General features: G+C 33.2%; 3 protein-coding genes and 1 non-coding gene across 4 annotated transcripts; 2 read left to right on the plus strand and 2 right to left on the minus strand.

Annotated features, from left to right (window-relative positions):
- The first annotated feature begins 348 nt into the window (after nucleotides 1–348).
- On the plus strand, nucleotides 349–3,162 carry LOC118034784 (reticulon-like protein B2). The gene is made up of 5 exons (XM_035040192.2): nucleotides 349–780; nucleotides 1,773–1,953; nucleotides 2,037–2,178; nucleotides 2,574–2,643; nucleotides 2,727–3,162. Exons 1-5 carry the CDS (start codon nucleotides 585–587, stop codon nucleotides 2,894–2,896), a joined length of 759 nt encoding a protein of 252 aa, XP_034896083.1. The 5' UTR covers nucleotides 349–584; the 3' UTR covers nucleotides 2,897–3,162.
- Nucleotides 3,163–3,608: 446 nt separating this feature from the next.
- Nucleotides 3,609–12,232, minus strand: LOC118034777 (uncharacterized). Its single transcript, XM_073408093.1, has 16 exons — nucleotides 12,112–12,232; nucleotides 11,539–11,713; nucleotides 9,868–9,989; nucleotides 9,669–9,757; nucleotides 9,525–9,557; nucleotides 9,316–9,409; nucleotides 8,939–8,981; nucleotides 8,726–8,826; nucleotides 8,166–8,230; nucleotides 7,513–8,009; nucleotides 7,347–7,434; nucleotides 6,750–7,243; nucleotides 6,341–6,476; nucleotides 6,193–6,261; nucleotides 5,921–6,052; nucleotides 3,609–5,279 (listed from the first exon to the last, which is right to left on the minus strand). The coding sequence occupies exons 2-12, from the start codon at nucleotides 11,616–11,618 to the stop codon at nucleotides 7,082–7,084; spliced, it is 1,374 nt and encodes a 457-aa protein (XP_073264194.1). The 5' UTR covers nucleotides 11,619–11,713; nucleotides 12,112–12,232; the 3' UTR covers nucleotides 3,609–5,279; nucleotides 5,921–6,052; nucleotides 6,193–6,261; nucleotides 6,341–6,476; nucleotides 6,750–7,081.
- A 4,295-nt stretch (nucleotides 12,233–16,527) lies between these two features.
- TRNAL-CAA (transfer RNA leucine (anticodon CAA)) lies at nucleotides 16,528–16,611 on the plus strand. Its single transcript has one exon. It is a non-coding gene; the product is annotated as a tRNA-Leu (tRNA).
- Nucleotides 16,612–17,481: 870 nt separating this feature from the next.
- LOC118034794 (uncharacterized) lies at nucleotides 17,482–20,729 on the minus strand. The gene is made up of 4 exons (XM_035040206.2): nucleotides 20,385–20,729; nucleotides 20,008–20,160; nucleotides 19,194–19,265; nucleotides 17,482–18,553 (listed from the first exon to the last, which is right to left on the minus strand). Exons 1-4 carry the CDS (start codon nucleotides 20,520–20,522, stop codon nucleotides 17,885–17,887), a joined length of 1,032 nt encoding a protein of 343 aa, XP_034896097.1. The 5' UTR covers nucleotides 20,523–20,729; the 3' UTR covers nucleotides 17,482–17,884.
- Between the last annotated feature and the right edge of the window lie 97 nt (nucleotides 20,730–20,826).

Here is a 20,826-nt window from a genome sequence, read left to right on the forward strand (position 1 = left end):
TTCGGATCTTCCAACTGGAAAAAAAAAAAAAAAGATCTGTTCGTGAAACCTCTCTAGAGTATGTTCTAAATTAGGAATAAGAAAAAGAAAACGGTCACTGTATTAAGAAATTAAATTGATAATAGAAATCAGACGGTGCTTTTTGACTCCACGTGTCAACAAACAAGGAGTCCGGTTATGTCACCCGGTACCATCCAGCAACCCCTATGACTCTCCTTGCCGTACTCTGATTTTCAAAACTACCAAACATCCAGTTGTCCACACGTGTACAAAACTTAACATTTCCTTACCGTCAAATTTAACACCCGTTTAGTCCTCGGACCTATAAAATCAGTCCTCATTCTGTCATTCATTTACCTCTCTTCACCAGTCCCCTCCCAAACAACTAACTCCGGTTTCCAGATCTGCCAACGGCCAAGATCAATCCAAGTATTTCAGCGGCTCAGATTAAATCTAAAAAAGCCACTCCATAAAGACACTCTCGTTCGTTTCCTCTTGCTACGAAAGGTATTAAAAACGCTAAAAAGCTTCATTTCCTGCTTTCAAAACGGTAGCGTATTAGGGTTTTGGTCAGGGTTTGAGAGATGGCAGAGCATGATAAGGAGGATTCTGTGATCGAGTCTGTGAAGGAGAAGATCCACGACCACGATACGTCTTCGGATTCGGATTCTGATTCCGATCACGGGAAACCGAAATCGGAATCCGATTCCCTCAAATCGAAGATTTATCGCCTTTTTGGCCGTGAAAAGCCCGTCCACAAGGTTTTAGGTGGTGGAAAACGTATGTTTTCTTTATTCATAACTTTCAATAGGTTTCTAGTTTATTGTGGTTCTTGTGTGCGAAATGTTTGGTTCCGAGGATAGGGAAACCTTTTCAGTGCATTTTTAAAATTTTTTAATGAATACTCTCCTGATGCTCAGTGTCTTGTTAGTGTGATTTTATCGTATGGTGTGTTTGGTTGTGAAGATAGCAAATCTTGATTGTGATCAAACAGAAAACTTCTGCTACGCCTGTGTCTGTCAGTAACCAAACACGTACCTAAAATTTATGCTCCCAGTGGCATTTTTTTCCTGAAGTTTTTAAGTTTGATTTACTGATGTTTAACTTTATTGATGATTTTTTTTGCTGCTCACTGTTTTTCTCAAGTGTGATTTTGTTGCAAGGTTAACAAATTTTGATTTTGATAACAGAGTTAAAAGTGGGTATTCTTTTGCTGCATGGTATGAAGTTGTGGTTTCCTTTTATGATAGTTATTTGTTTTGAAGATCTAGATCTAGTTCTATGTGTGTAGCAATGTATCTGGCTTTGTCTTGACTATTTGGTGCTCGCTAGAGGATGATAAGATAGAGAATCTATTATTGTGGTGGTTAAACTTTAAAGAATGTTGATGTGATTGGTTCTATCAAAGTTGTTTGAGTTCTAGAAAGTTAACTTTATGGCTTGATGCGCAAGCCCACCACAAATAAGCTAAATAAATTGTATTAGAAGCTCAAATTAATTTTCTTTCCTTTGTGGGCTTAAATAAGTTGTTGTTAAAGTAACAGTTCAAATATATAAGCACTTCCTACTGGCTCAATTTATTAGCTTCTAGCTCTGTAAGTTTTCTTATTACATAGTGAATCAAGCTTTGTAGTTGAATTGTGATTTGTTGTCCTGCTGCAATGATACTAACAGTTGATTTCTCTTGAATGAATTAGATTTCCTTTGGGATGAAACCTGACAAGTCTTTCTTCTGTGTGTCTAACGTGTGCAAATTGGTATTTGTATAATAGCTGCTGACATTTTCCTATGGAGGAACAAGAAGATATCAGCAGGAGTGCTTGGTGGTGCTACTGCTATATGGGTTCTGTTTGAACTGCTTGAATGCCATCTTCTCACTTTGGTTTGCTACTTCTTGATCCTCACTCTTGCTTTACTGTTCTTGTGGTCTAATGCCTCAACCTTCATCAACAAGTAAGCTTGTAGTCCTGGCTTATTCACATCATTCAAGTTTTTAAATCTGTATTTTCTAATAGCGCTTTTTTTTTGGGTCTTAGGTCCCCACCACACATTCCAGAAGTTCGCATTCCTGAGGAACCAGTTATACAGATAGCTGCTGCACTTAGGATTGAGATCAATTGGGCTTTTTCTGTCCTTCGGGATATTGCATCAGGAAGGGATCTGAAGAAGTTCCTTAGTGTAAGTTGATTTCTTACATGCAATAACAGTCTTGGTGTTTCAGTACCAGAGTGTTGCCAAACTGTAGGCATATTCAATTTGGATTGCATGTTGCCTTCTACCCAAAAAGACTCTTTATTTTTATTTGTGTTGCACAATGGAGTTGAGATTGCTTTAGTCATCTCATAGGCATAGAAAATCTGTTTTGAGTGGAAATTCATGACACGTTATATATATTCTGAAACATGATAGCAATCCCGTGCGAGCTATTATATTGGGGCATGATTGTTGAAAATTCATGGCACTGCACTTCTAACTGCGCATCTTATAGTTCTTGTTCCTCTGATGTTTATATGGCTGCAAGTTGTAAGAATACCATTTTAAACTTGGATGGCAATGGCATCCTGTTTCATCAGGTTATTGCAGGTCTATGGGTCTTGTCTATTGTGGGGAGCTGGTGCAACTTCTTGACCTTGTTCTATATTGGTAATCAACTTGCTATTACTGGTTATATTTTCTTATGAATGTTTATGTGTTCTTGATGTGGATTTTTATTGTTTTCCGAACAGCTTTTGTATTGCTGCACACAGTACCTGTTTTCTATGAGAAGTATGAGGATCAGGTAGATGCATTTGCGGAAAAGGCAATGATTGAGATTAAGAAGCAATATGCAGTCTTCGATGCTAAAGTTCTAAGAAAGATTCCCAGGGGGCCATTGAAGGGCATGAAAAAGGATTAGAAGGTTTTCCTGTGGCTGCTAGGTTCTGACGCAAATTTGCTAGCTGGTGTTTGTGGAGTTGAACCTTGTCCAGTGTTCTTAGAATCCTTCTTCCCTCCCTCCTCCCTTTAGATCTCTGGGTTCAAAAGTTAATGGATGTGGGATTCTTAATAGTTGTTTTTACACACATGGCAGCATTTCCATGGATCTATCATCTGTGAGTGGTCTTGTGACTATGTTGTTATGTTACATATTTAATTAGATGCTTGTACATTGGGGTTTTCTTATCCTTTCGCAAATTGGTTTTGTTCACGTTGAGGTATTTATGCCCGTTGTTGATGTTTGTGGAGGAACAGCCGTTATGTCAGAATGTTTGGAGAGGATTGCTATGTTAAGAATTCATCTCTGGTCATCTATACAGCTTAACTCATTATATGTGGTCTGTCTTGCCGCCGAAGAATCTCTCCACTTGTGAATAAGTTTTATATATGCTCCTATATAAGCTAATTATAAGAGCTAATGGTATTTTAATATATAATTATTTTATTAGCTGCATTAACTGGGTTGAACAAAAGATAAGATTAAAAAAAAATCAATAAAAATAAATAGAATCAATCCGGATAAACTTTCTAAACTCAGATGTGATCATAAAAATTTTATAAAAAATAAATTTAAAAAAATCGAAGAAAAAAATAATAAAAAAAATAAACAATATTATAATAAATAATATTTTAGTATTTTTATGCTATATATAAGAATATTATTTTTATAAAAAAATTATTAAAATAACATTTTATTTAATACTTCTCTTGTAGCATGAAAAATAAACATTAAAATAATTTTTTATTTTTATTTTTAGCATTTCATTTCGCTATGGAGATGCTATCAAGAGGGGAAATCAATAGATATTTTGATCTCACGGTCTCACAATATAGCTAGGCATCTTAGGTGAAGTGTGCGAGGAGGGTTGAATCTGCATATCCACAACTGCATTTTAAAAGGCTACCACTTGTGGGTGATAATTTAACCACGTGGGATATTATCCCAAACAAGTGAGTTTCTTTTAGAATACGTACGAATAATTGTTAAGCTCAATTAGAAATAAAAATAATAACATTACCATCCGCAAATAATTATATTTGTATTATATATACATAAAATAAAAGTGTATATATATATATATAATTATAAGATTATAAAAATTATAATTAAGTGATGAATATTCGAATAAATATTCAAGATTTCTTAAATAAAATATAGATATTATAATCAAGTCATTGCATTCTCTAATGTAAATGTGTGAAGGAAGGGTGTTCGAATGGGTGGGCTCGTGGTGAATTATATACAAACAGCGAGAGGAAAGAGTCAAAAACTTACAGCAGCATGTGTTGTCCGCTCAGCAGCATTCTGCCTGCTTCTGTAACACGAGACCTTAATTTCACGTCTTTTTCCGGGGAACGTGCCGTTGGTTATATAGCAATGTAATTATTATTATTATTTTTTATTAATTATGATATCAGACCAGTTTTATATCTACTTGATTAAATTTATTAACCATAAAATTAATAAATTATATAAATTTTTAGTGATCATAAAATTAATAACCTTCAAAAAATAAATCTAAAATCTAATTAATTAAATTACCGACATTAAAATTTATAACAAAGTAATTATTAATTCGGCGGAAACGTGATGCCCTTGCTAGATTTTACTAGCTTCTGTAACAACGCTTGCTCTAAACAATTTTTTAAAAAAGATTAAAAAGAAGAAGAAATGTTTGGATATGAAAATAAATAAAAAATATAAAAAACTGTTTATGATAAATATATAAAAATATTAATTAAAGTTAAGTTAAAATGTGATTTTTTTCAATTTCATGATATATTATATGATTGGAATAATCTAAGTAAAAATAAAAGTAATTATAAGTTTTTTTTTAAAAAAAATATTTTTAATTTTTTAAATTTATAATCTGAGTCATTACATTTGAAGTATCCAATTTAAAAAAAATCATGAAGTTTAATTTTAATAAATAAATAAATATTAAAGGATAAAATTGAAAAAAAAATCTAATTATATAAAAATATTTTAAAAAATAAAAATTAAGATCACTATAACTCATCATTATGGGTTTTTTTCCCATCATTTACCTCTTGAGATTGCTCAAAATTTCTTTGTTCACCTGCTCAATTTAGTCAAAGGCCGAGACGAGAATCTTGAGGACAGGAGAAAGCTTTGACAATCCTTCAGTTTCTGGGGACAAGCTTCCATGGTAGTGGGTTCCATCATCTTATAAGAAATAGGTCAACTGCTGCTTTTTCCTTGAACCTCCTTCCCCATACAATTCATTCTACTGCTTCAATTCGTTCATTGAAGCTCCTTCTGCTGCAAAGCTAGCGGCAACCTGCATCACCAAGAGGGATATTTGTGAATGATGTTCTTAATACTAGCTATTTTGAATTAAACACGCAATGAGCACTGAAGAGAATCATCGCAAAACTATCCCTGAAACATATTTGTTTAAAAGTGTGGTTGATGTTGTTTTTTAAAATAATTTTTATTTAGAAATATATCAGAATAATATTTTTTTTATTTTTAAAAATTATTTTTAATAATAATGTATCAAAATAATTTTAAAAATACCAAAAATATAATAATTTAAAATAAAATAAAAATTTTAAAAATTTAAATTTTTTTAAAATATTTTTGAAACATGAAAATCAACATTAAATAAACCAACCTCGATTAACTTCAATTTCTGCATTTGCATTTATTATCAATCTTATCACACAACGAAACACTCCAGAGGAAACGAAACTCACGAAGGCGGTTGGAAGTAACAAACAACTTTTAGCACAAAAAGAGTAGGAAATAAGAAGAAGAAGCTGCTATGTCTTTGAATTGATCTATAACGCAACCTAGAATCATTTAAGCTGTTGCTACAAGATCATAGCTTCTCTTGTTTCTTCCTCATCTTTCAACCTTAAACCATTCTTGTGCTATTTCTGTCTGTGTGCTCAATATAAAGAAAGAAAGCAATATTACCTGACTCTTTGCAAGCTCAAAGTCTTCCATGGTTAGTGGTCTGAGGTTAATGACTCTCTCCTCCTTTTCTTCTCCTTTTGTATCAGTAGCTTCCCCTGATTTTTGTGCTGCCTCAGCTCTCTGGTTTTTCACCTGCAAATAAAGAGATGTGTGGAAAGAAAAGAAATTTGAAGTTAATCTTCAAGCATTCTTGTAAGAGCATGGTGGTGCATAAAATTTTCATTTCTAGATACATTAGAACAATTGAATCGATAAAAGAAAAAAACACTTACTAAATCCTTTAATCTTTCTTGCTGTATCAACTCCCTGACAGGCCGATAGGCAGCTGTAGTGCACAAGTTCTGTTTTAAATAGCCATCACACGTCAATAAAGACCTGAATGATGCATCAGATACCAAAAAGACTCTAAGCAATACGCACCTTAAGATCACTTCCTGAATATCCTTCTGTCATAGTAGCAAGCTTCTTGAAATCTACTCCTTCTACCTTTTCTTTTCCCAAGAGAGTTTTCAAAATGCTTTCCCTGTGCTCCGATGAAGGAAGCCCCACCATAATTCTGCATTTTACGTCGACACAGTCAGCGCAGACAATTATTTAGTTGTGGTATGAGATCTACATCAGATAATCTTGACATTGTATTTAGTGTATTTTATTAATCTCATAATTCAGAATATTATGACACGAGAGCTAGAAAAGTAGCGGTACTCCAAATGCTACCTCTCCGTCTCTGAGATAAAGCAAGGCAGTGTGCAAATACAAAGAAATGAAGAGTGAACAACTAAAGACACAAGGATTGACAGGGCTGTAAGCTATAAATAAGGATAACCACCTCCGCTCAAAACGCCTAATCATTGCTTCATCAAGGTCAAATGGCCGGTTGGTTGCAGCGAGCACAAGTATGCGCTGACCTGATGTGTCAAAACTCCATCCCAATGAGTCATGAACTCATTCTTTATCTTCCTCACTGCTTCATGCTCTCCAGCTCTACTTCGCTGCCCGAGCATGCTATCAACCTCATCTACAAATATAATAGTTGGGGAAACCTTTGCTGCCAGTGTGAACAAAGCTATCCAAAATAGCTTTGTACATTATCCCAAATTGTGGAAATCTATATTAATGTGATTGCAGATGCACAGACATCAGATAGGTGACATTACTCAGTCAGAATTGGAAACATACCCGAGCTTTTGATGCTGGTAAGGAATCTTCTCCATCTGCCTTGACCCCTGATGCTTTTTTCTCTACTTCACTTTTATTTTCCGCATTTACACCTTCAGCTTTTGTTCCTGGCTTCATAGTAACAGTCGCATTCTTCCCTTTTTCCTATAATTATTCACAATAAGCAAAGCAAGCATTAGCGCTCTATTAGTTCTGTTATTTTGTAATCCCTCAAATTCACGTTGAATCACAGACGAGTGCATAATACCTTCGATGTTTCTGCCTTGGCTTCCAATTTCAATGAATCTTTTCCAGTGGACTTGCTCTCCTGGAATATACTCAATCCATGTGATAAACTGTTTCATAGCTAACATGGTGAGTATCTGAAAATAACACTTCAAATGCATGAACACCAATCTAATTATATAACTTACCTTTTGGATGACACGACAAGTTTTCCATTCCTGTACTCCGGATACTTGCTGTTCATTAAATGATAAGAGATTGCAGACACCACAATCTCTTCCATGTAGTTACTGAGAGCCATTGTGTCAGCCACACAGACTGAATCCGAACCATCACAATCAAGATCATTGGCTGAAATTACTTCCATGATGTGATTTCTATTATCGCGAACTTGGATCATCTTCATATCCTCCTCCAGCCGGTTTTTAAAGCTGACAAGATGGGTTTCATCTTCAGGAGGCTTGATCTCAATGTTGTACGGGAAAAGAGCAGTAAGCCTCTCATCCACCTCTCTGGAGTCATTACTCAGATTCACTACTCGTGAACCAAGGATCAGTACTGATCCAGACAGTTTATCGAACATCTTCTGGAACAAATTGTATATCCTGGTCAATCTGAATGAGATCTTCTCTACATCCCTCAGGTACAGCACAATGGGACTAGTTTTAGACACATAAACCAGAACCTGCATGTGAAACAAAAATCAAATGGATCAAGAAGTTCTATGAGGACTGAGCGGCGAAACAAGACAAACTAATCCCCAATATTGGCAACAAATATGCATAAAATACATAGCAGCACAATGTCGCTGCTAAATATCGATAATCCAAAGTGCCAGTACCTTGTAAAGAGACTGTATAAGAATCTTCTCGTCAAAAGACCAACTGCTCATATGCCTCGAAGGAGCTTTAAAAAAAGCGTGAAGAATTATAAGCAGCAGAAGAAATTAGATGCAACTATGCCTAATCCTGCATAAAACGATTTCCAACATGCAGCTCCTGGTAGCACATCACCTCCACATTCATGACATGCAAGCGTGTGAAAGAAATGGTAAATTAGCATCTGGTCTCTACTACATTTTATATAAATATCATTATAAAAAAAAAAACAAAGAAAGAAAGAAAGAAACGAACATACAGTCCATCGTTGGATATGCATAAACTGATAAGTCAAAGTCAACTACATATCGAAACAAAAAGCATCTGTGACACCCATAAACAAACCCTAGTTTTGGTAACAGCAATGCCCTAAACCTTGCTACTATATTTACACCAAAAAGTTAGTAGATAGCCAGGCATAAGAGAAGGGAAACTTTATTGCATATTGCACCCTTTAGATGTCAATATAATTAATATCAATAAGAAAAAAAACGTTGAGAATAGCAAAATCTCAAGAAAATACCTGTATTTGCAGGAGTGCTTTGTGTAATATCATTGCTTAGATTAGCTGCAGCAGAGGAATTTCTTCTTATCTTGGGAGGATTATGAGAACTGTCTAGCCCCCTGAAGTGATGGTGACAAGGCCACACATAACATAAGGGGGAAATATAAAGCCAATATATAAAAATGGATCGCGCATTCCACGAGATCCATCAAGAAATCTAGCCTACATTACCTTGACGGAATATCCACACCATTGGATTGCCTACGCAGTGTGCCTGCAAGATATCGACTTGGTCAGAGCTTCGGCAGAAGATGAGAGATATAAACCACATAGAAATTGGGTTAGCTATGACAATACATTCTAACATTGCCTAAAAACATGATACCATGCAGGAAGGTATCTTTAAATTGCTCTTAGCAGACTCCGACATCCTAAAAATAATCAGATGGATTTCACAAAGATATCCTTAAAGAGTTTGATAGACTGAAGGAAGGACCATTCCCCTCTTTCACTAACTGTAGTTCATTAATATCAATGACGCTTTCCCTATTTGCTACTCCTTTGTCATATTTCATTTAAGTGACAACAAAGACATTTTGCAAACATACCATTAGGCTCTTCCTTTTGTGGAAGGATTGAAAATGATCCAAAGAAACCAGACAACCGCTCTAGTGTTGTCTCTGAAGTGGATCGTTTGAACAACTGCGATAAAGATCACACATTTAGAAAAAAGTAAGTTAAAACGTTCTTCTTAAATAAGGACAAAAATCCATATGCCATACTAGAGGGTGTTCGGAATAAACTAGGGAAAGCTTACAGATTCTTTGTTTGCACCGTATTTGCTCTGAATCTGCAAGAAACCAAGATTTCGGATATTAGTACACAGAAAGAAAAGGGAAAGAAAAAGAAAAAAGAGAGGAGGAACATCAGACTGCAACGGAAAGCAACTGCATGAACTCGCCTTAAGAGAAAAGTCGGTTGCATCTAACAGCAGCAATTTGGCTTCAAAGAAATGTGCCAAAGCTTTGGCAAGCATTTGCTGGTAAGGTTCTTCAAGAATTTAAACATGAAGTTGCAATCAAAATTTGTCCCATATGTTAACGCAGGTACATGATTTTTATTTTTTTTCATTAACAAAATATAAACTCCAGATAACAAACCTGCAGGTCCTGAAAGCAAAATGGTCCGACTTGCTGGTGAAAGGTTCCTTGTATACTTGGAAGCTTCAGCATGCTTCAAGTGGACATAGGCAGCACTTGTTAGTAATACCCGGGTCTGCTCGCTGTCAATATTGCAATCAGGAAAGATGTCAGAGAGCGCAAAATTAGACACCAGGCCTGAGCAACTGTAAGAGAGTTTCACTTATAAAGAGATTTCTCATTAAGCACAGTTGATAATAAAAATAGGAAAAAATTAAATAAAAAGATTTGCCATGTTGTATAATTCTCTATTCGATCTTTGGCTGACCTTGAGCTCCTGATAAGGGGCTTATTTCTACTTTTAACATCACCAGTTCCAAGACAGGATTAGCAGAGTTATATTTAAATCATAAGACAATTATAACTAGTATGGATTAGAATAACCAAAAGTAAATACTTAAAAGTTCTTCCAAGTTGCGTGCGATATACGCACGTATTCGGAGTTTAAAGTTGTGTTTTTATTAATATTACGGTTATTATACACTATGAAATCAAAATTTGTACTTGTAGTTTGAAATATAGTTATTAAACTCACATGTAGTTTGCTGATTTAGTGACCCATTAATACAGAGTTAGGTTTAAATTATTTATTTTTTCTAATTTTTTTAAATATCAATCTAAATAAGTTTGGATGATCTGGTTAAATCTAAATAACCTAATTACAATTCAGTTAATTTTAAGAATTAATATATAACTCGATTGACCATGTCAAAACCAGATAAAATCTAGCTAGGTTAACTCTAAAAAAAAAAAAAAAAATTTCTAGATAAGATTTTTCTATAAAATTTACTTGACATATTAAAGTGTAATATAAGCAATTGATTGCAAAACACATCAAAACATCAATATCATGAGTATGTTAAATTATAGAGATTAAATTTCATCTATAAACATAATCTAATTTCATCTAAAAAAAACACTACTAAACTACACTAATCAAATTATTATTTAATTATTTTTTACATTATAGGGACTAATTAATTATTCTTTCTAAACTATAGGGACTAAGTTATTATTAACTTAAAAAACAAATAAGAGAACAGGGGATGGATGAAAATAATAAATTAATTTAAAAATATAAGAACTAAATATATAGTTTCTAAACTACAAGGATTAACTACATGAACTAAGTTAAAATTAATAGTAACGGAATATTTTATTGCACTCAATTATTTCATGCGCGCGCACTTTCATTCTCAAGGCTTTCTAATGATGAGCAGTGAGCACACTCTTGATTCCTTGAAACATTCTAGAATAATATCATTTTTTGACCATTATAAACTCTCAAATGAGCACACAAAAAGCTCTCCATAAATTAATTAATTATGTAAACAACATCACCAACCACAATTTCGCTTTTGAAAAGCAATTTAATCAAATCTTGATTGTTATAATTCAAAAAATTATTGTTGATCAAGTTCACATTCTCCATACCCAAACTAAATAAAATGTTAAGAATATCAAAAAGAAATTTATACCTTTGGATAAAAAAAAAAAAAACCTTGATGTAACGAACCAAACAGAACACCAGGCAACAAAAATATAATAATTAAAGGAATTGATAAAAAAAAAAAATGAAATTTGAACAGAGGACTGAGAGAGACAGAGAGAGGGGAGAGGGGAGGGACCGACCTGAGGTAGTAAGGGAATTGATCAAAGGTGACACCGCTTTCTCTTCCATCGATGACTTGCTTAAGCAATTCTTGTTCCATCGTCTCCGAATTTATACCTTTGGATGCCGAAGCAGCGTCTCCTCTCCATTTACTCACTGTTTTTCATGACGCCAATCCTATTCCAACCCCTACCCCTACACTCAACGCCGATAACACTATATGATTCTGCTCCATAATTATCATAAAAAGTAGAAAAATAAAAGAAGAGTGATTTTGCAAGTTTCTATTCTGAAACGAAGAGGAAGATTTTTTAGAGAAAGTTTAAAAAGAGTAGTGGATAATTTAGAATCACACAGTGAATAAACGGTGATGGATTTATAAGAATGAAGTTCTTTTTTTTTTTTTAATATATATATATATAAGACAGAAACCGATTTAAGCGACTCTTATTAACCGCTACTCTGTTTTTCTCCCTCTCTCTCTGTTTCTAAAAATATTTCTGTTTGGTTAGTTTTCTTCACCTAACACTAAGGAACGAAAGCAGCGGATCTTAAGACACGCAAAGTTTGCCTAGAGAAGTTTATGAGCGTACAGAAATGGTACGGCGGCGGCTGTGCTGGTGAGTGGTTGCGGCGGTTAGAGGGAAGGTGGTTGCCAGGGAGTTCCCGCTTGGGGATAGCCTCGGGGTTTGAGTTTTTTTTAGAGGAGAGGATAGGTGAAGGAGTGCTGAGTGTTTATATAAACTTTTTTACGCGTCACTGTTTGGCTGAGTTTTGTTTCGGAATGACAGGTTGTTTTTTTTAAAAAAAAAAATGTTAAAGATATATTCGTTTTTTTCCCTTATCTTACTTTCTAGCTATATCAAATTTATTGAAATGCCCCCTCCCCTACATTAAAAAATAAAAATAATAGTGAGAAGTTGTGGTTTTATATTCAAGTTACGTGGTTATTAATATGATGGTTATTAAAAATTTATATAATTATTAATTTTATAGTTTGTAAAATTAATTAAAATATATAAAAAATAATCTAAATATTTATATTAATAAAAAAATAATAAACAGACTGGGTAGAATATTAATTGTTATTAATAATTATTAAGAAAGAGACTCCTTGTTGAGGTATTGTGTATTGTGAGTAAAATTATGCGAATTTCAATAGTTTTTGTTTTCTTTTTCTTTTCAGAAATTCTTGTTTTGAACGCTAACCCTTTTTCTTTTGTATTTACATTTGGCGTTGGCTGGAGCTTGGGTTTAATATGTTACTGGTGTCAAGAAAAGATCATGATATTGGATTTATGTTTAATTTTATAAAATTAAATTTGGTTTTGTTGCTTGCCCATAATTGAGGAACCAAATTTGACGATGATGTAAGAATGCAGGCTTTTTTTTTTTTTTTTTTTTATGTGGGTGTCCGAGCCAGCTTGCGTGTACCACAACTAATCTCACGGCCTACTGAACACCCTGCAAACCTAGTGGGCATGTAAAGCACCGCGGGGGTGATAGGCGTGCACATAAGGACTCGAACTCAGGAGTTGCGGAAGGAGACAAGCTCCTTCCACCGCCAAGCCAAGACCCTCAGTGCAAATGCAAGCTTTTCTTTTTTACATTGGTGGTGAGGTGTTTTATATATATATATATATATATATATATATATATATATAGTTTTTTGGATTTTTTAATTTTTAATCCCTTTAGCTTGTTCACGTTAAACTTTTTTGAGAGAAAAGGAGAGATTTACTTACAAATAATGAAGGAGAGAAAACAATTGTTGATTGCCCACCTTTCAATAGCTAAAAAAACTGATTTAGATGTTAATAAGTTTTATTTGACAAAAAGAGTTATATTTAGATACTTTTACCCCTTAAAAAAAATCAGTCCTTGATTTTTTTTATTTGAATATATTTTTTATTTTTTGACCAATTAATTTTTTATTAAGATTGAAAATGGGTTATTAAGGTCTCTAAAATGTTTTTTGAGTGTTTTTAGATAAAATGAAAATAAGACCCAATACTTTGAATTCACAGTAAAAAAAAGCACAGTAATACACAGTGATATTAGACACAATGTACAGGGATTTACTGAGCAGCTTTAGTTTTTTTTTTAATAAAATAAGGATTTTGGTCAAATTAGTCAAAACACAACTTTTTTGCTATGGTAGCTGAAATCTACATGTATAGACAACATGTCGTTTACCATCACAATCAATGTGTCATCACTTTGTTTCTTTTTTTAAAAAAATAAAATAGGATAGACTACTTGTCATCTTGTCTACATCATATACATGTAACAAAACAAGCCAAACACGCAAACCTAACTTGCAAGCCCGCGTGCGCCTGGTTTCTTCCGCTGCTGGTGCCTAGGTGACTAGACTCTTTTTAAACAATTTTTGTTTTGTTTTTTATTTTTAAATTTTGATTACAATTAATTATACCAAAATAATTTAAATTATATTTAGGGTTTTATTCCATTAAATATTATTCAATTTTATTTTATTTTCAAATGAGTCTATAGCATTTTGTTATAATATTAGCAAATATTTTTTTTTATACAGCTCTTCATAATTATTATTTTTATCCTTAAAATATAATCAAAATTCATTATGATCAAATTATTAAAATTATATTCAAGATTTTATTTCATCGGATTTTTATTCTTATAATTATCCCCATGTATTTTTTTTTTATGAAACATACATGCTTCTAATCTAAATCATAAGGCTTTTCTAATATTTAAATTAACCTTAAATCATAATCCAAAATAAAATAATATGTTAGAAACTCCTCATAAAATTTCAACTCGATCTAATAATTGCATTGAAAGTTATATTTAGGTGATTTTACATCAAAATTCAAATTATCTTGTTTAATTTTTTTGCATAAATTATTTCGGTTGCCCCACTAAATTCTTGAGATCATTTCTATATCTCAAAACATATTTGTATTAATTTTTTTTCTATTCTTCTAAACTCATTACCAGGTTGGTTGTGAATTTTTTAACTAAAATTTATAATTTTTTATTTAATTTTGTCAATACCTTTAAATTTAATTATAGAGATTATCATATTCATCATACTTCATTTTTATTATTATTTTCACCCGCAAATAATAATACTCTCGAAATCTCATTTTAATTGATATCTGCGACTAGTTGTTTATAAATATGTATTTTTAGAATTTATAATTTACATTTGAAGGATACTACTTCAATACTTCATCAAATGAAAAAAAAAAGTAAAAATTTCACAACCTCAAAATTATAATTACAGATCACTTCGAGAGGACAATATAATTAATGGCCTAAACTCTAAGTTCTTAAACTTTCACTCGTTCAGGTCATTTCATGTTCATACGAAATGTCTATCGCTATCCCAAGGTAGGCTCTTCTTTTTCTTAATTAGTTTAAATTTTAGCAGATAATTTTAAAAAAGTCAGCTAACTATAACCAAGTTAGAATTTGAGATTCAAAAGATTATATATATATATATGAATTATTATCTAGTTTATGAATTATTATCTAGTTAATTTCATATATTAATTACTTTTTTCTACTTAGTTTTAATTTTAAAATGCACAAGTATCGATGCACCCATGTTGTTATATTGATCATTAACATGTTATCTTTATCTTCCTCCTCCCGTCAAAATCAATAAGCTAGCTCCTCTATTTAGAGTGGGTTTAGTTTTGAGGTATGATGAATTTTTTTTAAAGTATAATATTTTTTAAACATAAATTATATTTTTTAAAATTAAAAAATATATATTTTTTACTAAAAAAAATACAAATTAGCTCCCATCCAAACACACAATTAATCTCTCTTTTAGTACCATGGAGTTAAAATCTCAAGTTGTAGACAAAAAGGTCATTATTAAATCTATTTCTTTCCATCCTCTAATGCCAATTATTTTTACATACAAGCATTGCAAAGTCTATACAATTCTCTTTTTTGACCTTTAAATTTTTTAAATCTATGCTTGGTTGGTTTAATTCCAAATATATTCTTGTCAGTTCTTGAGTATCCAGTCCTATTTTTAATATTGTTTATTTTGTTAAAAAAAGTTTTTGAAGTTTCAAAATACAAAGAAAAAAATAAAACAAAGAAAATTTGCAATCTGCAGGATGAATTATCTAAATATAAAAGTTTGATAATCAAAATAAAAAAAAAATAAATTGTTTATATGAACATTTGAATCCACAATGAAATGTTTGATACCAAAATAAAACACCCATTTGTTTAAGTTATTTCCCAAATAATCAGTGAACCTCTCTCTCTCTCTTTTGCCGTAATAAGATCCTGATTGATATAGCACTTGAGGTCTTGGCCCGGCGGTTGAAGGGACCTGATCACTTCCTCTGCATCCTGGGTTCAAACCTCACTGTACACGTATGTCACCCCCGCGGTGCCTTACATGCTCACTGGGTTTGCAGGATGTTCAGTGAGCTGTGAGATTAGTCGTGGTGCGCACAAGCTGGCCCAGACACCCACGTAAATCAAAAAAAAAAAATCCTGATTGATATAAAATAACAGCCCGTGTCATGGACGCTAGCTTGCAATTGTTTTTCCAAGAAACAAACCATACATTAAATTGTATTTTATAGTGTGAACATTGTATGATTTTTTTTTATAGTTTATTTGTTTTTATATTTTAAAAGTTTTTTTAAAAAAATTATTTTTTTATTTTTAAATTGTTTTGATATATGATATCATAAATAAAATTTTAAAAATAAAAAAATATTATTTCAATATATTTCCAAATAAAAACAATATTTTAAAAAACAATAATTACCAAAATTTCATTCAAGCTTTTAAATTCAAATTTCATCCAAATTTAAATAGTGAGTTTGGTATAATAAGCTAAGATGTGACAAGATCGACGTTCAGTTTGGTTAGCTATTTTCCAATAAATTCAATTGCAGTATCTTCGGCATCTGATTTATGGGGGCGAATTTAAGCTTAAACAGGATTTATTAATCTAAATTATTAGTAAAGAAGCAATATAGGCATCCAACGTCAGGGTGGCCGAGTGGTCTAAGGCGCCAGACTCAAGTTCTGGTCCTCGTGAGAGGGCGTGGGTTCAAATCCCACTTCTGACATTTTATTATTATTTAGAAATAGAGAATTCCGATTCTTTTTATTATTTTTTTATTTCCTGCTTCAAATGCAGACACTTCTTTGTTATGTTCTCTAATTTGAATTGCCCGTTTCTTTAATGAAAAAGCTCTGCTTTTACTGTTTTCACTAAACCCCTTTGTTTATTTCCAATTTTAAAATCTATTTTTAGGCTTCTCTATATCCAGCACCAAACCCTAGGAGGCTGGTGACCGGTCAGACAGCATCCACAAGGGCTGGTTTCCGGTGGCATCAATATAATACTATATTATATAATCTTTTATTGTGTCCAGAGACTTGGCTGCATCATGAAGATTGAAGGGCTACAAATACTATATTATATAATTTTTTTTCTTTTGTCCTCGAAAATTTATGCAGTCACGGACCTTTGAACCTTTTATGCTAACACAATCCTCCTACATTATATTAAAACGGCTCGAATAACATTGCTTTTTATTCAATGAACTATATTGCTAATAAAAACAAAATTATTGTGACAGAAAAAAATCACATTGATAAAAAAAATAACATAAAAAATACATTTTCCTTCATAATTTTACTCATGCAAATATTTATTTTTATTATCATATAATAAAAAAGAATTAAGAAAAAGTCTCCACGCGGGCACGCACTGTAACATCTTGCTGAGAAGTGGTATCCAATCCTATGAGGTGGACAGTTTGGGTCTTTTAATCGCTATTCTTTTGTCCAAAGATATCCATCCTCAAATAATATTTTAAAAATATTGCTAGTTCACAAAACCCATTTCAAATTCATTTCCTTCCTTGGCTTTACTCTCTACCGTGTCAAAGAGGAACAAGAAAATAAAAATTAAATTAAAAAAAAGACCAACAAAACAAAACAAGAGAGGATCTCGTTTAGTGAGAAAGAGTAGTTTGCAAATTTAACCAGAGAGATATTGCAGGGAACAAAAGGATTATCCTTTTTCCCTCATTGTTCCTAGTATAATTACAGGCCTGACTGAAGATGTAATGGACTATTTCTACAAACGGACACCTGGTAGATGGAAGCCATGAATCTCTGTCAATTAACACTACTTGCATTATGTTGGTGTGGGCCTATATAGAAGAAGACATTGGTTGATCAACATTGCCAAAAGCATCAGTCTTCTCACGAACCCTATCCTCAATTTCCCTTTGGGGAGCATATGGCTCCACAACGTCAGCCTGTATCTATATTCCATTGAGAAGTGACCAACTGATAAATGATCTACATGTGAGGTACAAACCTAAGGCGCTATTTCATTAAATCTAAGAATACAAAGCCATTCCAGAGGCTATGAAGAAGCATAGATGGCAATAAATTTCGTGACCGTGTAAATATAACACCCATAACCACCCCAAGAAAAATAAGTGGTATCATTCTCTGTACATTAAAATGCACCAGTGCAAAGGCAACCGAACTCACCAATATTGCACACCAGACTGGCATGTACCGAGTCAAGGATGGGAGGAGGAAACCCCGGAAGACTATCTCCTCCCACACAGGAGCACACACTGAAACCACTATTGCATACAGTACCATTGCCACCGGATCCCGCGCTGCAATTGACTGCTCAACACTTGAGAGAGTGACGGGTGTAGAAGGCAGAATAGGCAATAGGCTAAGATTGAACTGTGACAGCCGGTTAACTAGTGGAAACATGAGGCAGCCAAGAGCAACGTCAAACAGCCAGTTCCCTTTCAGTCTGAACCTAAACCAATCAGATGAAAGGGGATGAAATCGAGATAGGCAACAATGGAGGATTGCAATTCCAGCAAGGCCTTCAGTCACATCAGTCACAAGGCTGAACAAAGCTTGACCTCTAAATGTTAGGGATTCCTTGTTGAAACCTGCAATGTGTGCCGCAAAAGGAATCACCCAGGACCCTATGAACCAGAATGAGACAACCCAGAGAAGCATCACCTGCATCACCAAATATTTTGCTCAGTTACTGTCCTCGCTTTCAATCTTTAATTAGTAACTATGATTTAAATTCAGTGAATATATATTCGAAACACAGGGTCCAGCTTTTAGTTCTCACTAAAGATAATTCAAATAATTCTACTTCAATTATTTTATTCTCCACCACATCCTATAAGTTTTAGTTTCAACTTGCAAAGAAGCTTTGCATGGTAGAAGACCATTTCATTACTTATTGGCATTGCTGGATAGCATTATGTATTGTTTTCTTCATTCATTTCCATTCCTAGGAGTCATAATCTAAATAAGAATTTAGCTATTTGTTCCGCAATGTGAGATCAAAACAACAATTGCCACAACAACAAAAGAAGATATTCTAGAGAACAATTTTCAGAAAGCAGGCAATGCACAAAAGCTCAACTGTTGCACCTGCTGATACAAATTGAAGAAAAATCCGTGACAATGCCAGTAAAAGCCATAGAGGCAAAAACTTTGACTGTCATAAATTTATAGTTCGTGTACCTCATTTTCATTTTCTTAAAACTTATAGCTCTGTGTTATTTATTTGACAGCCACAAAAGCTTATTATTCAGTTTCTATTTCCCTTTGCTCCATCATAGAGTAATTAAGTGGAGAAGGTAACCTGAACTATGGTCTCTGCTGTCCATGGTACAGTCCACGAGCTCCCAAATGCCCTCAACACTACATTAGCAGCCTGAAAAATTAACAAACTAAATAATGAGATGTACAAATAGTTTTGTTGGAAGCATGTATATTTATCAAGATAGCCAAAATTATATCCCTATCAATAGCAGTATTAACTTTGTTTCAATTTTCAGAAATAAGACAAACTCAGCACCCCATTTCATTATTCTGAAAGTGGAAGCTTTTTGTTCTTTATTCCTCCCTTTTCCATCAATTTTGCAGAAAAAAGATTGCAGTCTTTGGTGTTACTAGGATTAATTTCAAAATGCACTCTTTGATCAAATACCAATCCCATCCTGGTGAACCAACAATAATAACGGTCAAATCTATACTATTGATTTATGAGATGAGGTCGTTATGCAAGTCCTGGTTATCAAAATGAAGAATCTCTCCATAAATCAATTAACTCACAGACTCATCAACTGCAAAGGTATTTACTTGCCTAAGTGGGAACATAGCAGGATCTTCAGTTACCTTGAACCATGTTAAATACTATAAGATCTGAGTGGAAATCTACTACGTCTTCAAATAAATAGCAGGAAAGACATGCATTACATGAGTCCACAACTAAAATTCACCCAGGGCACGACCATAAAACTAATACAATCTTGATTTTTCCCCACTTCTCAAATCCACTACTCTAAATTCAGTTCATTCATATTAGAACAACATAAATAAGATTGGAATGGCATCTATCACAGCAATTAAAAGTACCATAAAATCAATCAATAAATAAAAAACAAAATATGTACCTCTCGAAGACTCGATATCCGATCTCTTTTAACATTCGCAGAATTATCCAACTCAGGCTTCACCAATTCCTCAGGTACGTAACGTTCGACACTATCAGACCCGGGATTTACCTGAGAAATTTCCTCATTTCTAAAACATGAAACTCTCCATTTCTGCATCATAAACCACAAAACGAAAACAATAAACTAATCACTGCTCCATTGATGCATAGCAATTTGGATCAAATAACGGTCTTTTATTAGCTCATTTTCAAGTGCCTTCAGCTCCTAAATCAATAAAAGATTCCAACTTTCAAGTCCCTTTGCATTTCAAGACCTAACTACTAATCCAAAACCAAACAGCTATTTATTAAATTAGAGAAAAAAATGTAACTTACATGCTTTGGTAGCTTTGAATTGGACTCAAAGATCCGATTATTCCGCGCTGCAAAAAGAGAAGAATTTCGAGGTCGATTAAAAACCCTAAGTTTGGGTATTGAAGTGGCAAGAATGGGCTGTTGAGATAAGCTCAACATCGGGGCTGAATAAAAACCCTAGTTATTTGCATGTGGATTTTTATTGATTATTTGATTTGAATCCAAATACACAGTTTTCGGGAAATTGGAAAATAGAAACCCTAACTCAAGGGTTATTTTTTCCTTTTCTTTTTCCTTTTTTTAAGGGCGCGAGTGTGTTTGGCAGTTGAGAAGAGGCAGTCTGTAATCATAGATGGGGGTTTTAAAATGTAATTGTGAAATAATTTTCTGGATGGCGGGTGTTTGGTGAGGGGGTTGTTGTTAATCGCTTACAGTTTATTTTTGAGTTTTAAAATATTTTTAA

Source organism: Populus alba, chromosome 3, assembly GCF_005239225.2.
Source record: "Populus alba chromosome 3, ASM523922v2, whole genome shotgun sequence".
In the NCBI taxonomy this organism is placed as follows: Eukaryota; Viridiplantae; Streptophyta; class Magnoliopsida; order Malpighiales; family Salicaceae; genus Populus; species Populus alba.